The sequence below is a fragment of the Amblyraja radiata genome, chromosome 29 (genome assembly GCF_010909765.2).
Source record: "Amblyraja radiata isolate CabotCenter1 chromosome 29, sAmbRad1.1.pri, whole genome shotgun sequence".
NCBI lineage: Eukaryota > Metazoa > Chordata > Chondrichthyes > Rajiformes > Rajidae > Amblyraja > Amblyraja radiata.
This window is the reverse complement of record NC_045984.1, coordinates 18,595,676-18,611,446: the sequence shown is the minus strand read 5'-3', so window position 1 is coordinate 18,611,446 and position 15,771 is coordinate 18,595,676. Positions and strand designations below refer to the sequence as shown.

Sequence of the window (15,771 nt, the reverse complement as noted above, 5' to 3'; positions counted from 1 at the left end):
GCTTTGAATTCCATTTCCTACTTCTGTGCCCACCAAACCAGTTCACTGTCATTTTCCAGCAGCTTAGATTTTTTTCACCAACAAGTGAACCTTAGAGGGAATACTTGCCCTTCTGATCAATTAAACTTGCTTCATCTGATGTAAAGCATGTGCATAATGAAAAAGGGTATTCATACATGGTTAGGTTTTGAAATAATTGAAGCATCAAAATCGGATAAGGAAATTGTGCAAAAGAAGCCTTTTGCATGCGTTTCTAGTGCTTGTACTTATTTCTGGTAGAAATGCTACCCGTCGATGAAATTAAACCATTCCTACACCATCAGGTTCTGGAACCAACCAACCTAAATGTATCTCAGCAAAGGAACACTATGGACCACCTCTTGCACTACCATTGATAGTTTCCTCATTGTGTTTTGCTCTAATGTTTTGTTTTTTGCCCAGTCTTTTTCTTTTTACTGTGTCTTATAAAATGTAATTGTAACTTATTTATAATGTATGTTTATAAGCATTATTTGAGTCGATGCGCCTGTAATGCTACTGCAAGCAAGATTTTCATTGTACCTGACCATACTTGTGCTTATGATGATAAACACTTCTTGACATCTTTGGATGTTGGGTGGGCTAATATGGGTTGATTGTACATAATGAATGGTAGGATGTATGGGAGTATTGTGCACAGAGGGATCTTGATGTACAAATCTACAAATACCTGAAGATGGTACCACATAGAGTCAAGATGGTGAAGAAGGCATATGGGATACTTGTCTTCTATAGCAGAAGCATAGAATATAAGAGAAAGGAGGTTATGGTACAACCTTAGAAAATATTGGTTAGGTGGAGTACTGTGCACGGTTCTGGTCGCCACTCTTTAGGAAGGACAGAATTCTGGATGATTAATTCAAATCCCATCATGGCAGCTAAGAAATTTAAATTCAATAATGAACCTAAAATTATTTTTAAAAAACCTAGTAATGATAACCATTAAAGTATGGGATTGTTGTAAGAACTATGGTATTCTAATTTCCAAAAGGGATGGAAATCTGTCATCATTACTCATTGTGGCTTGTATGTGACTCTAGACTCACCAATTTGTTGGCTCTTAACTGCCTCCTTAATTTGAAAGCAATTAAGCATTGACAATGTATGATGGACACAGGGGCAGTCATATCCCATGCATAAATTAACAAAATATATACTTTGGGCATTGTTGAATGTGGTGCAGTCAGGAAAATGGGAAAGCAGATTCTGCCAATTAGAGAGCAGCCGTGGCAACTATTATCACAGTCACCCATTCAGTTACAGGTACACCACAACCAAAATGCTTCAAGGCTAGAATCTGAAATTTTAAAAATACTGGAAATCTTCAGCAGATTGGGTAGCATCTACGGTGACGTCAACAATTCAGGGTGACGACCTTCCATCAGAGCAGGGAAAAGTAACAAAAGACTAAATTTAAAGTAGTGAAAGTAAGGGAGGGAGGGAGGGGGAGGTGGGGGGGGGGGGGAGAAAACAAAACGATACATTTGTCCTAGCGTGGAGACCAGGGGAGATTGAATGATATAAATAATAGTAATGCCAGAAGAAAATAGACTATAAAGCGAATAAGAAATGGTGCGTGCCAAGGAGATTAATTAACTCTGAAATGACCAGAGAAGAGAACAAAACTGAATGCTGGAAATGTAATATACAAGACTGGATTCCATATTTGTAAATGTGTTGTGTTGGAAGAGAAGGTGTTGTTCTTCGAGGTTAGGTTTGGGTTTGTTGAAATCTTGTTCGAGGCCAAAGTTAGAGTGGGTGTTGGATGAAGAGTTAAAGTGACAAGACAAATGGAACCTCTGGGACCATCCTTTGCTGACCAAACGGAGGTGTTCTGGAGAGAGGTCCCTGGACATTGGAAGGGGTGGAAATATAAGGCAGGTGTGGCAACTTCTGCAATTAGATGGGAAGGTGACTATGGGAAATCAAGTGGCTCTCGGTGGAGTTGTAAGACTGAACCAGAGTATTTTGGAGGATATAGCCCACTTAGAACATAGAAGGGAGAGGAAAGGAGAGGACAATGACCTAGCATCGCATTAATGGTACGTTTACAAATCAATAAAAGACTAGTTAGTGAAAAAAAAAGAAGTCGTTTTTTGAGTTTAAAGAAGTGCTGAGTTTCAGTTTGAGAGATGACCGTGTATTACTATATTTGCACTGGACCTGAATTCAGACTCTATCCCGCTGAGCTGACACTGTTGAGGAAGAAACAGGAAATATCTTGATCTTGAAAGATCGTACGCCAGTACTGGCAATTACTTATTTTTCTTTCAAATTTCAATATCCAGCCGCGTCTATTTATTTCTTCTGGATTCCTAATTGGAAATCATGTGATGAAAGTATATGAGAATAACCGTGTGCCCTCGCTGGATCCACCCTAAGGAATGTGCATCGCAGCTAGACAGCTGCAGTTATTCTTAGACACAGCTATTTATTCTCTCTTCTCTGACACATGAGGAACCTCCTGCAGATTCTCATCGTCCCTCACACCCGCCACCACCATATACACAACCTCCAAATGTGCCAAAATACTCCTTCTGTTGATGGCAAAGTAAGGAGAGTGAAGCAAAAAGATCAAGTGAATACTTTGATAAAGGTCGGGTTTAAAGGGCGCAGACTGCGGTACTGGACACGCTGCAACAACAGAGGCCAGCTGGTTCTGGGGTTACCATCCGATGTCCTTCTGATCATTAGTGATTTCATTCGGCAAATACACAGTTGCAGAACCAAACGTTAAAGCGAATCGCTTTCAGATCTCGACCCGGCCCATGATTAAAGTAAGATACACGCCCGATCCATCGCCGAGCAGGATGAAACACAGCAAATTCTAGAAATACGTCCGGTCTCTTGGGCTGGGAATAATGCAAGTACGAAAGAGGATTGTCCTCGTCCCTCAAATATAACCACGGCCCCCTGCCCCAATACCGCCGAGACTGAAATGCACAGACCTGGTTCGTATTTCAAGTAGAGAATTGACACGATGTAATAAGCCAGGTCAAACAGCGGGAACATGGTGAGTTTTGAAAAATAAACAGCGATGTCGCTCAGATTCAGCACCGCCAGGACATCCATGCTGAGGCTTTTGCTGCTTCTGGTTCCGGTAAATGCTTTGGCCAGGTGGCTCTAAACCTTTCCTCCGGTTCCACGTCTCTCTCTGTCTCTCCTCCACTCTCTCTCCTTCTCTGCCTCTCTTTCTGTCTATGTCTATCTGTCTGCCTTTCCTCAGCTGTGGTTGACAGTGTAAATGCCCCTAACTCGGCCCCTGACTATCACAAATAACCCCTTGACGTCACCCACACAACACACAATTGCACGGCTAACGTGTGATCAAAGCCAATCAGGGACCTATCTCTGCAGCCTACACAAAAATAAACAGCCCTAAACACAGCCCTAAAAAGGCAAGCGGGGAAACAACCCAGCGAGAGGAAAGGCTTGTCACACCCCTATCATTGGATCCTTGGAGGACCCGAGGAGTCAAGTGTCATCAGGCGAGGGCGGTGACGTCGGGATCCGGAATTAAACAGAAAACAGCAGCCTGAGCGGCAAACTCCCTGGCTGCACCTTTTGAAGGTGAATCACAGAGGGAGGACAGAATGGACGAGCATTCTTCCTACGATTCATCAACAGCACCACTTTAAGCGGCCTCCGCCTTCCACAAACGGATACGTTTATATCTACGGAATGTTCCCCATATTTTCTGCGTTTCCTACCCTTAAAACAAGTATAGCTTTAATACAAACTTTTAGTGTTTAAAAGGCTTCTTCTCCGGACTTAGTCCCTCAATGTCCAATGGCAGATGGACTATTGACTGCAACCATTACCCACAAAACACTTGCATTAGCTGCACTGGGCCCCGGTGCGTCCCTCAGCACATACCCTTGTAGCGTGGAATGTGCCAGTTGGCAATATTCTCATTTGGACGTGATGATTATCAAGTTCTGTGCAGATCAAAGAGCGTCCTTCATCAAGTTGATGATCTTCCAGTAGTACTTGATGTTTGTATTGGTATGTGTCCATGGGAACAGCCCATAAATCAGAGAGTTCATTGTTATATAGCTGCTTGGAATGAGCCTTGACAGTCCTCTTAGCAAAACCAGTCAGCAGTCTGCGGGTAACCATATCTTCCCCATCACAGCCACTCCAAAGGCAGCACGTTTCAAACAGGTTGGATCTGTATAGGAAAGAACTGTAGATACTGGTTTAAACCAAAAATAGGCACAAAAAACTGGAGTAACTCCACAGGACAGGTTGCATCTATGGAGAGAAGGAATGGGTGACATTTCAGGTTGAGACCTTTCTTCTGACTGGTGCACGAGTCTGCCTGTCCCGCTGAGTTACTCCAGCTCTTTGTGTCTATACAGGAAGGATCTGATAAGGGCCACTCTCAGCACCAGCCAAGTAATGTCTTGGTGCTTGTTGAAACAAGGAACTTCCGCTGCTGCTTTACTAAAAAAGACACAAAGTGCTGGAGCAACTCAGAGGGTCAGGCAGCGTCTCTGGAGAACATGGCTAGGTGACGTTTTGGGTCGTGACCCCTCGGGTCGAGTCAGACTGAAGAAGGGTCCCGACCTGAAACATCGCCTAGCCATGTTCTGCAATAATGCTGCCTGACCTGTTAAGTTGTTCCAGGGTACACTAAAATGCTGGAGAAACTCAGCGGGTGCAGCAGCATCTATGGAGCGAAGGAGATGGGCAACGTTTCGGGCCAAAACCCTTCTTCAGATGCTTTACGTGATGCTTGTTCTGGCACTGAGGTATTCTGGCACTGAGGTATTCTGCAGATGATTTGGGCCGTCTGTTCAGGGAACCACTCCACAGTATCTATCTGTGTTTTTTTTCTGATAGAACCTTCCATGAAGGATAGGTAGTGCAGAAATGGCCATCTGCCTTCTACATTGCACGGCAAAGGGGTTATCCTCAGCAACGAGTAGAATCTCAGCACATAGTGACACTGGATGTTTGCAATACTTTGGTGCCATGCACCGCCTATTGTAGTCACATACAGAAATGGCCAAAGGATGAAGATGAGAAGGGTCTCGACCCAAAACATCATCCATTCCTTCTCTCCAGAGATGCTGCCTGTCCCGCTGAGTTACTTCAGCTTTTTGTGTCTATCTTAGGATGAAGATGATGTTGGCTACGTTGTTGCCCTTGTTGTCCAGGGACCTGTGCATTGCAACCCCTTAGACTCATTCCATCTTGGATCCGCAGATTAACTGAAATATGGCTCAGGTAACTCCAAGGAAGAAGAACGGGGAATGGGCCGCACGTGCTGGTGTTCTGCATGTCCCATTGGTGGGGGTGTAAAGAATGATGACCTGGATGAGATCCTGAGATTGAGAAATCCTGCGAGTGAGGGGGGTGGCATTCTGGCCCGACGTTTATGAGGGGAGGAGGAGGAGGAGGAGGGTAAATGTTGGCAATGAGGTTACAATAGTGGGACAATTGAGCCAATGGGCTCAGGTCCAGGGGTTAGGAGTCCAAGTGGGCTCTGAACCTGTGGCGGATGGATGGGAGACGACACCCGTGCAGGGCTCGCGTATGACGGGCCGGGTATGGGTGGGGGTGGATTCAGGGTTGGGGTCGGTTCCTGTACTGGGAACGGCTGGGTAATGGTGGACTGGGGTTACATAGATTACAAGACCTACACCAAACCCAAACCAATTAGGAGCAGACGAGGGCATTCGATCCAATTTGTGATCCCAGCTACAAAAATAGATGTATACAGCAATTTGTTCTTTCCCCGCACAATTAAAGCATGGAATAATCTCCACCCAACTATAGGGTGATTTCACGAAAGGTCACTGGAGCGTAGATCCGCACCCACGTGACCGAAAATTTTAACTGGGGGACAAGCGTCACTTCCGGTACATGTTAGTGAATGGGAAAACACGCACTTTCACACCCGTTAAAAACATCGAAAACAGCCAGGTTTTGAGCTGCAATTTACTGAGCCAGTCAGGGTGACCATGAGGCACAGCTACCTAAATTTACAGTAAAAAAAGAAGATAGAAACTAAGGTAAATACAAGAGGGAGCTGAAGGGGCAAAAAAAGCGGAAGTTGTTAGCGGACATTTTTCGTGGAGATTTAAAGATCCAAAATATCGGGAATTATCGCGTTTGCTCGCTGCATTTCATCAAAAGTAAGGCATTATTGGCTTTGTTATCTTTATTCATTTGTTAGATGAAAAGTATTAAAAGTTAGAAACCCTTCAGTAAAATTGCAAAATCGCCCATGGTTCTCGGGTGGGTTTTGTCGCAGCTCAAGCATCTGTAGCTCTGCAAGTTGATGCTGAGCAGGTTGATGATCATGAGAACTTTGAACCGGTGCTGGAAGTACACCGTCAACTTGACATGCAAACACAAACACCAGTCAAAGAGACAATGGACACATCAACACAAACAGACATGTGTGGAGTAGACATTACAGTACTGGAAGCACAACTAGACAATAAAAATAAAGAGCTCACTAAAGCTAGACAAGAAGCAGCCCAAATTAAGTTAACACAAGAAAGCCTTTCCAAGGATGACAAAAAGGTTAGGTTCTACACAGGTTTACCAACATTTGCAGTTTTGATACGGGTCCTCTATTATGTTAAGGACAAGCTCACCAAAAGACAATCACTAACACATTTTCAGCAGTTGCTGATTGTCTTGATGAAGCTGCGACTTGCAGTGCCTCATGAAGATCTTGCATATCGATTCCTCGTTAGTAATGCCACAGTATCGCGTGTATTCACTAGTGGGATTGATGCCCTTTACGGCATATCCAAGTTAATTATTTGGCCTGAAAGAGATGTTCTGTGGAAAACCATGCCCATGCAATTTCGGCGGACATTTGGAAAGCGTGTGGCAGTGATCATAGATTGCTTTGAATTATTTTGTGATAGACCTACGAGTTTAGAGGCGCGCGCACAGACTTGGTCTAACTATAAGCACCATAACACCATCAAATTCTTGATAGGTATTACACCATGTGGTGCTATCTCATTTTTATCTGCAGCATGGGGGGGTAGAGGCACAGATGATTTAAATGGTAAATGGAGCTTCAGAAGCGTTTTCATTTTGCATGTTAAAACCCACCCGAGAACCATGGGCGATTTTGCAATTTTACTGAAGGATTTCTAACTTTTAATACTTTTCATCTAACAAATGAATAAAGATAACAAAGCCAATAATGCCTTACTTTTGATGAAATGCAGCGAGCAAACGCGATAATTCCCGATATTTTGGATCTTTAAATCTCCACGAAAAATGTCCGCTAACAACTTCCGCTTTTTTTGCCCCTTCAGCTTCCTCTTGTATTTACCTTAGTTTCTATCTTCTTTTTTAACTGTAAATTTAGGTAGCTGTGCCTCACGGTCACCCCGACTGGCTCAGTAAATTGCAGCTCAAAACCTGGCCGTTTTCGATGTTTTTAACGGGTGTGAAAGTGCGTGTTTTCCCGTTCACTAACAGGTACCGGAAGTGACGCTTGTACCCCAGTTAAAATTTTCGGTCACGTGAGTGGGGATTCACGCTCCAGTGACCTTAAGTGAAATCACCCTATACAGCAATTTGTTCTTTCCCCGCACAATTAAAGCATGGAATAATCTCCACCCAACTATAGTTACCCAACCAGATGCAACTAAATTTAAAATAGCTCTTTCTTCCCAATTTAAAATAGCTCTTTCTGGCTTAAGCCCTCCCTTCACCACCTCCAGTTTAAATTCCATTTGGAATATTTTGGAGGACCAAGAAACCAAGAAGTTGGGGGGGGAACCGACAGCGAGCTCATGACGTATGAATGGTGGGGGACGGGTGGGCTCGTAAATCGGGGATTGAGGCAGCAACAAAGACCCTCCGCTATATGATCTTTGGGCAGCAGCAAAGATTATAGTATCTGGTATATTTGAGGCAGCAGCAAAGATTATAGTATCTAGTATCTTTGAGGCAGCAGCGGCCTCGACTCCTCTGTTTGGTTGACCGGAGAACGCGGTGGTGGCGCACAACCAAACCTGCTGGACCTGTGGCCTGACGTCATCCTTCTGCGACTGTGTGGCCGCGTTGTGATTGGACGGCGGCGATGACGCCGCTGGGCTGCGCCGAGCGGTGAGGTGGACGGAGATGATCGGAGACTTTCTGCTGTTCGGGTAAAGGCCGTCGATTGGGGAGCGGGTCCCCGGCGGGAGGGGGCAGCGCCGGCCCCGAGGGGGGACTCGCCTGACGTTGGGCTGTGAGGGACCCGGCCTGACGCTGGGTTGCGCCTGGAGGCGGGGGTGGGCGGTGATGGAGCGGGCGGCGGTTGTTGTGGGTGCGAGGAGCAGGGATGGGGGTTTGGGATTCAGGTCGGGTTGTTGGTGGTCACTGAACTTTGGCTTGAACACCTGTGGGTACCAGGGGTACCCGGGAATACTTTAAACAAATGTAGGCAGTCCTTCTGTTACCCACGTAATCGTCCCATTTGAGCATTTTTTTTAAATTACTGACACTTTTCAGACACGCCCGTGAATTTTGTGCTGACTGCACTTATCTGCCGCGCATCGGGCAGATAATTTCAGATGTTTACACTGTGACTCCTGGTTGCAGAACTCTGGCCTGGGGAAATATCAATCCCACAAGACACGGTCTAGGTGAAGAGTCTTAATCCAAAAAGTCAACTGTCTATTTCCTCCACGGCTGCTGCCTTGCCCTCTGAGCTCGTCCAGCAGTTTGTTTTTAACACTTGCATTTATCTTCTCAGATCTGAAATAGTTTGTACATTTTAAAGGAATCACCTCATTCATTTGAACTGTACAGAGTATTACCCCAGTCTCTTTTCACACACCAATCCAACCATAGCAAGAATCAAACTGGCTTTACTCCCTCTCACAATGTGTTCTTCATTTAGTTGGGAATATTCGTAATATTATGTATCCAGGGCCTTACATAGTTGGTGCAGGACATCTCTATTCTTACACTCAAATCTTTTGCAGTAAGAATTAAATTACATTTTGCCTTCCTAAATTCTTGCTGCTACAAGTACATTATTTCTACACGCTTGCTGCTACATTATTAACCTAGTGATATCAAAGAACGAGTAAAGTGGAGGGGAGAAATAGTGAGAGTCCAGGTAGGGCACAGGGGAGTGAAGGGAGTGGGGAAAAGAGGAGGGGGGGGGGGGGGGGGGTTTGTGGGGAAGAAAGGGATTGGGGCAGGAGGTTGGTGAGAGGTTACCTAAAATTGGAGAATTCAGTGTTCATACCATTGGGTTATAATCTGCCCAAGCCAAATATGTATTGATGTTCCTCCAGTTTGCATGTTGCCTCACTCTGGCAATGGAGGAGGCCCAGGACGGAAAGGTCAGAATGGGAAGGGAAGTTAAAATGGTTAGCAACCGGGAGATCCAGTGGGCCTTTACAGACCAAGTGCAAGTGATCAGCAAAACAGTCGCTTGGTGTTGCTGATGTACAGGAGTCCACATTGGGAACACCAGATGCAGTAGATAAGGTTAGAGGAGGTGGTTCTTGTTTGTCTTTTTACCAGCGGCATATCTAGAGGAAAACACTCGCCTCCAGTCAAAGCTCCTGAGACGTTGTAACAATCATTAAATGTTTCTGACATTCAAATATTTAAAATATATTGAATGCTGCAAATTAAAAGAAAATAATTAAAACATAGCTATATGCTTCCTAAAGTTAACAAAATGTGAAGTTAGTATAATAAAGTAATTTAGTCTACTTGCTAAATTAATCAATAGGGCTAAATCCTCTTTAAACGATGAGACCTCTATTTATTTGCCTGGTCCAGTTGTCATTGCATTGGAGAGGTGGATTATTTTATGTAATGATGGAGAATTGTGCCATGATTGATCTCTGCTGTTGGACTCCATGTGGATTCCACTGATGAAGCAGAAAGAAGGGCATCCGTCCGCATACGTGTATCAGAGGTGCTGCAGGTCTGCGTGGCTCTTAATGACCCAGGAGCCACTGAATACCGGTCAATCAAAGTAGAGCCATTGGTCACAGCCAGATTGACATGGCCCTGGATCAGCCATTGAATGCATGGGTTCCAGAAGTCTAAATACGACTGATTGTTTGATGTATGCAGCCTTTGCCATGAACAATGCAGTTATTTGTACTTGAGTCAGGAGCAGTTTTGCACAGAGGATGTAGTCTTGATTTACACTGGTGCAGAATGGAAGTAGGTCGTGTGGAGCATGGCTGTGCCATGAAGCTGAGGCTAATTGTTAAAGGCTTCATTATACAGAGGAGTCAAAGAGGTTTAATTTGTGAAATCAATTGCTCAACAGAAATTCCACCAAAACATTGATTACATGATGTGTACAATTGGCTGCTGTGCTTCCTATGATTGAATAAGAACTAACCTTCAACATACTTCATTGGTTGCAAAGAATGTCAGGTGTTCCAAAGTGTAACACTGTATAAGTACAAGTTAATAGAATTTAGATTCTCATAAAAAAATATTTTCTTGGAAATTATGTTCTGTTCTTTGAAATAAAAACGAAGTGTGTAATGTTTAACTTGAAAGAGTGCATTTGAAACAAACCTTTAATTTGAGTTGGAGTTAAACCTTCATGTTATCATTGTTGTTGGATGGTACTCTGTGCAGAAAGGCAACCAATATGGCCACATTTCTACATATTTCAGGATTACCTTTTTAAAAATGTAATTGAAATAGGAAGCATCCATCAGAAGGGAGTCTCTTCTCCAGATATGCAAAGGTTTTAGTCAGAAGAAATTAACTAAACACATGTACTTGGGTAAAAACAAATAAATGTGGCCCAACTAAAAAACCACAGTGGGTGAAGGGAAAGAGCAGGGATGGAAAATTATAGAATACTAGATGACCCGTTGGGTCCCAGTTGTGACACCAGAGATCCCCGTTGTGACGCCAGTCAAAATGGCAATCTCAAAATGGCTGCTGGCCCGGCCCCTCCCCCAACTGCGCAGGCACAGCTAATGGGCCTGGCAAGTGGGAGCGCAGTGCCGCTCAAGGTATAAAGTATATGAAAGTTTATAAAGGGAAATACTTTGTAAAAATTTTACTTTGTAAAATTGAACAAAACTTACCAGGCGAATGATGAGTAAGGCGCCCCTAAAATTGTGGCGCTATCATGTACCGTTTTGGCTGTATTTCAGGAACATACATACATACATACAAGATGAAACTATGATATATGTATATGGAGAGATAAATTATGCTTTTGTGTTTTCACCTAATTCAATCTCTTGCAGCACCTTGCTGATGAATGCAGGAGCTGTGCTGAACTTCAAACTGTGAGTATGTGTCCCTGGGGAGGGATGAATCCAGGCTTTTGTGGCTGTAATTCATGTCGTCATTCCACTTAAAGTTATTTGATAGTTTCTCAATCTGTCTGTTTGAACAATTTATAAAAATGCTCTATTGATTTTGTTGGCGAGGGGGGTGGGGTGATGGGGAGAATGGGAATGTGGGGTATTGTGAGAAGTGCTTTAAAGAGACACAATAAAATACCTTCCAGTTGAATTTGGTACTGCAAGTCCATGTGATGTAAAAATGTGTGCTTGAAGTATCAATCCCATATCACTCATGAGCACTTCAGAGCAACAGTCCAGGCATTGTGTATATAGAAACATAGAAACATAGAAAATAGGTGCAGGAGTAGGCCATTCGGCCCTTCGAGCCTGCACCGCCATTCAATATGATCATGGCTGATCATCCAACTCAGTATCCTGTACCTGCCTTCTCTCCATACCCCCTGATCCCTTTAGCCACAAGGGCCACATCTAACTCCCTCTTAAATATAGCCAATGAACTGGCCTCAACTACCTTCTGCGGGAGAGAATTCCAGAGATTCACCACTCTATGTGTGAAAAAAGTTTTCCTCATCTCGGTCCTAAAAGATTTCCCCCTTATCCTTAAACTGTGACCCCTTGTTCTGGATATCGATAGGACCGTAGAGTATAAGAGTCAGGAAATCAAATTGAGACTATAAAGTTTAGGTGAGGCTGCATTTGGAGAAATATGTACCAAACAGTTGTCTCATTACAGGAAGGATGGCTTTGGAGAAGCTGTCTGGATTAGAGGGTATCACGAAAAAAAGAGGGTAGACACAAAATGCTGAAGTAACTCAGCAGGACAGGCAGCATCTCTGGAGAGAAGGAATGGATGACGTTTCGGGTCAAGACCCTTCTTCAGACTGATGTCAGGGGAGTGGGCAGGACAAAGATAGAATGTAGTCAGAGACTGTAAGACTGGTGGGAGAACTGGAAATGGGAAGCGGATGGAGAGAGAGGGAAAGCAAGCGCTCTTTGCAGTTAGAGAAGTCAATGTTCATACCGCTGGGGTGTAAGCTACTCAAGCGAAATATGAGGTGCTGTTCCTCCAATTTGCTCTGGGCCTCACTCTGACAATGGAGGAGGCCCAGACAGAAAGGTCAGATTGGGAATGGGAGGGGGAGTTAAATTGCTGAGCAACTGGGAGATCAGGTAGGTTAAGGCGGACTGAGCGGAGGTGTTCAGCGAAACGATCGCCGAGCCTGCGCTTGGTCTCGCCGATGTTCAGAAGTTGACACCTGGAGCAGTGGATACAGTAGATGAGGTTGAAGGAGGTGCAAGTGAACCACTGCCTCACCTGAAAAGACTGTCGGTGTCCTTGGATGAAGTTGAGGTGGGAGGTAAAGTGTTGCATCTCCTGCGGTTGCAGGGGAATGAACCTGGGGAGGGGGTGGTTTTAGTGGGACGGGACAAGTTGGCCAGGGAGGTGTGGAGGGAATGCTCTCTGCAGAAAGCAGAAAGGGATGGAGATGGGAAGATGTGGCCAATAGTGGGATCCCATTGTAGGTGGCAAAAGTGTTGGAGGATTATATGCTGTATGCGACGGCTGATGGGATAGAAGGGGAGGACAAGGGGGGATTCTGGCATTGTTGCAATGGGTGGAAGGGGAGCTGCAGGATATTGAGGAGAACCTAGTGAGAATCTAATTTATAATGGATGATTATTATAAGGGAACCCTTTTTTCTAAAGAATGAGGACATCTCTGAATATTTAGTATGGGGAAAACCTCATCCTGGGTGTAGATGCGGTCTTGACGGAGGAAATGGGAGTAGGGGATAGTCTTTACAGGAAGCAGTGTGGGAAGAAGTGTAGTCTAGATAGCTATGGGAGTCAGTAGGTTATTAGTAGATGTCGGTAAATAGTCTGTCTCCTGTGATGGAGACGGTGAGACCACGAAACGGTAGGGAGATGTCGGAGATGGTCCAGGTGAATATGAGTGCAGGATTGAAATTAGTCGTGAAGTTGATGAAGTAATTGAGTTTTGCAGAACTAGGAAATGTGCAGGTCAAGTTTTTTTTATACAGAGTGGTGGGTGACTGGAAGCAGATATGATAGTGGCATTTTAGAGGCTTTTAGATAGACACGAGTGCATGGAATGGAGGAATATTTTGTCATGTGCAGGCAGAGAAGATGATTTTAATTTGGCATCATGTTTGGCACAGATATTGTGGGTTGAAGGGCCTGTTCCTGTGCTGTACTTTTCAATATTCTATGTTCTTAAATTAGGGGATTGGCTGGATGGATTCTGCTGAATATAAGATGCACAGTTTCTAGTGAAATATTCCACATGCAGTAGACAACCGTTTTCTCAGCTCCCTGAAATATGGAAAATAAAAAAATGTCTTCCTGAGAATAAAGCTTGCCCGGAGCATAGCGCTGAACATGTGAATGGCTGATCTTGCTATTCGTGAAGAGCTTCAACTCCATAAAGGTGCCCAGAGTGCCAGATGAGTTAAATCTTCCTTGAACCTTTAATCCTCGTAACCTCGCATGCCTGCGACACCTGCCACTTGTACTCGAGGAGAACAGGTGGTCTCCGCCAGCAAACGGCAGGAGCGATGCAAAAATAACTTATGCTTCACGCCAGAAGCAGTCACCCCATCCCACTTCATTCTTACAGCCCCTGCCTGCTTAAAGCCATGTGCAGCTGACACTGTCAAAGGTACACAATGAATTCCCCTTTAAATAGCAACGGCTCTTCATAGAACGCTGTGAAAAGTAGTCTGTGAAGTGTCCAGCTGCTAAAGGGCAGCAAAGTTCACAATGTGTGCCTTGTTGCAGAAGGGGTGAGTTAGTTTTAATTTAAAGTATTATCCATATCTAGTTTAGAGTCACATCCTTGTAGCTTTAAACTAGAATGGTTACAATTGAGATGGTAAACAAGTCGCTTTCGGAGAGGCCCACATTGTAATTGCAACTGAGAAGTCCATTACTATTTAAGTTTACCAACTATTCAGTTGACATCAAGTCAATTTGTTTAAAACTCGAAACAAGGCTCTTTCAGCGGAGAGGTCCTTGGAGTTTGGGCTATGCAGTGTAATAGGGCTTCAGTATGTGGGGAAAACAGCAGGAGCATCTCAACACCAGCATTGGTTTAAAAGGGCATTGTCAATGCAAGTTGAGTAGCTGATAGGCAAACAGCAAGTTCGTTTTTTTGTTGCTAAATGCCTACATTAAAAGCTATCAGAAAAGGTGAAAGTGGCTTGGACAGATTGCTAGAAGTTGGGGAAAAGAAGCCAGCTGTTTGCTGTGTTATCTAACAAGTGGTTAAGGTATAGGAAAGAACTTCAGATGCTGGTTTAAATCGAAGGTAGACACAAAATGTTGGAGTAACTCAGCGGGACAGGCAACATCTCTGGAGGGAAGGAATGGGTGACATTTCGAGTCAAGACCCACTCCAGAGATGCTGAGTAACTCCAGCATTTTGTGTCTACCTAAGTGGTTAAGGTAAATGTCTTGAAGATAGTGAATTTGTTTGGAACTTTCTTCCTCACCAGGTGGTGGTATCAGAGCCTTTGAACATTTTTGGATCTGAAGTTGATGATTCATAATATCTAAATGAGACCGTGGCAACATTACCTTGAGATTGTTGTCGGATCAGTTGTGATCTTATTGAATGTTGGAGCAGGCTTGAGGGACCAAGTGACCTACTGCTGTTCATAACTCGTGTTTGTATGAAATAAGAGAAACTGAACATAATTTCAGAATAGTGTTGCACAGGGACTGACGCCTCCACTTGTTTGATGCTGTGCCTATTACGTTTCATTTAGGTTTTAGAGTTCCACAAATATACAGTGCCCTCCATAATGTTTGAGAGAAATATCCATTATTTATTTATTTCCCTCTGTACTCCACAAGTTGAGATTTGTAATAGAAAAAATCACATGTGGTTAAAGTGCACATTGTCAGATTTTATTAAAGGCCGTTTTTTAACATTTTGGTTTCACCATGTAGAAATTACAGCTGTGTTTATACATAGTCCCCCAATTTCAGGGTACCATAATGTTTGGGGCGCATGGCTTCACAGGCATTTGTAATTGCTCAGGTGTGTTTAATTGCCTCCTTAATGCAGGTATAAGAGAGCTCTTGCAACTTAATTTTCCCTCCAGTCTTTACATCACCTTTGGAAACTTTTATTGCTGTTTTTCAACATTTTAACCAAAGTTGTGCCAATGAAAGTCAAAGAAGCCATCATGAGACTGAGAAACAAGAATAAAACTGTTAGAGATATCAGAAAAACCTTAGGCTTACCAAAATCAACTGTTTGGAATATCATTAAGAAGAAAGAGAGCACTGGTGAGCTTACTAATCGCAAAGGGACTGGCAGGCCAAGGAAGACCTCTACAGCTGATGACAGAAGGATTCTCTCTACAATAAAGAAAAATCTCCAAACACCTGTCCGACGGATCAGAAACACTCTTCAGGAATCAGGTGT

General features: G+C 43.9%; 2 protein-coding genes across 5 annotated transcripts in view; one reads left to right on the top strand and one right to left on the bottom strand.

The window, feature by feature from the left end:
• tmem38a (transmembrane protein 38A) overlaps window positions 1-3,392 on the bottom strand; it is a 28,595-nt gene extending 25,203 nt beyond the window's left edge. The window contains exon 1 of the mRNA XM_033046741.1: window positions 2,988-3,392. Coding sequence (XP_032902632.1) covers window positions 2,988-3,111 — 124 coding nt within the window. The 5' untranslated portion in view covers window positions 3,112-3,392. The remainder of the gene's footprint in view (window positions 1-2,987) is intronic.
• smim7 (small integral membrane protein 7) overlaps window positions 834-15,771 on the top strand; it is a 42,686-nt gene continuing 27,748 nt past the window's right edge. For 3 of the 4 annotated variants that reach the window (XR_004416236.1, XM_033046744.1, XM_033046742.1), the window contains exons 1-3: window positions 834-839; window positions 8,129-8,171; window positions 11,256-11,297. Coding sequence is in view for 3 of the 4 variants with exons in the window: in XM_033046744.1 (XP_032902635.1) it covers window positions 8,146-8,171; window positions 11,256-11,297 (68 nt within the window). In the remaining variant the exon portion in view is untranslated. Of the gene's footprint in view, window positions 840-1,532; window positions 1,539-8,128; window positions 8,172-11,255; window positions 11,298-15,771 lie in introns of all 4 variants that reach the window. The other variant, XM_033046743.1, reaches the window with a different exon arrangement.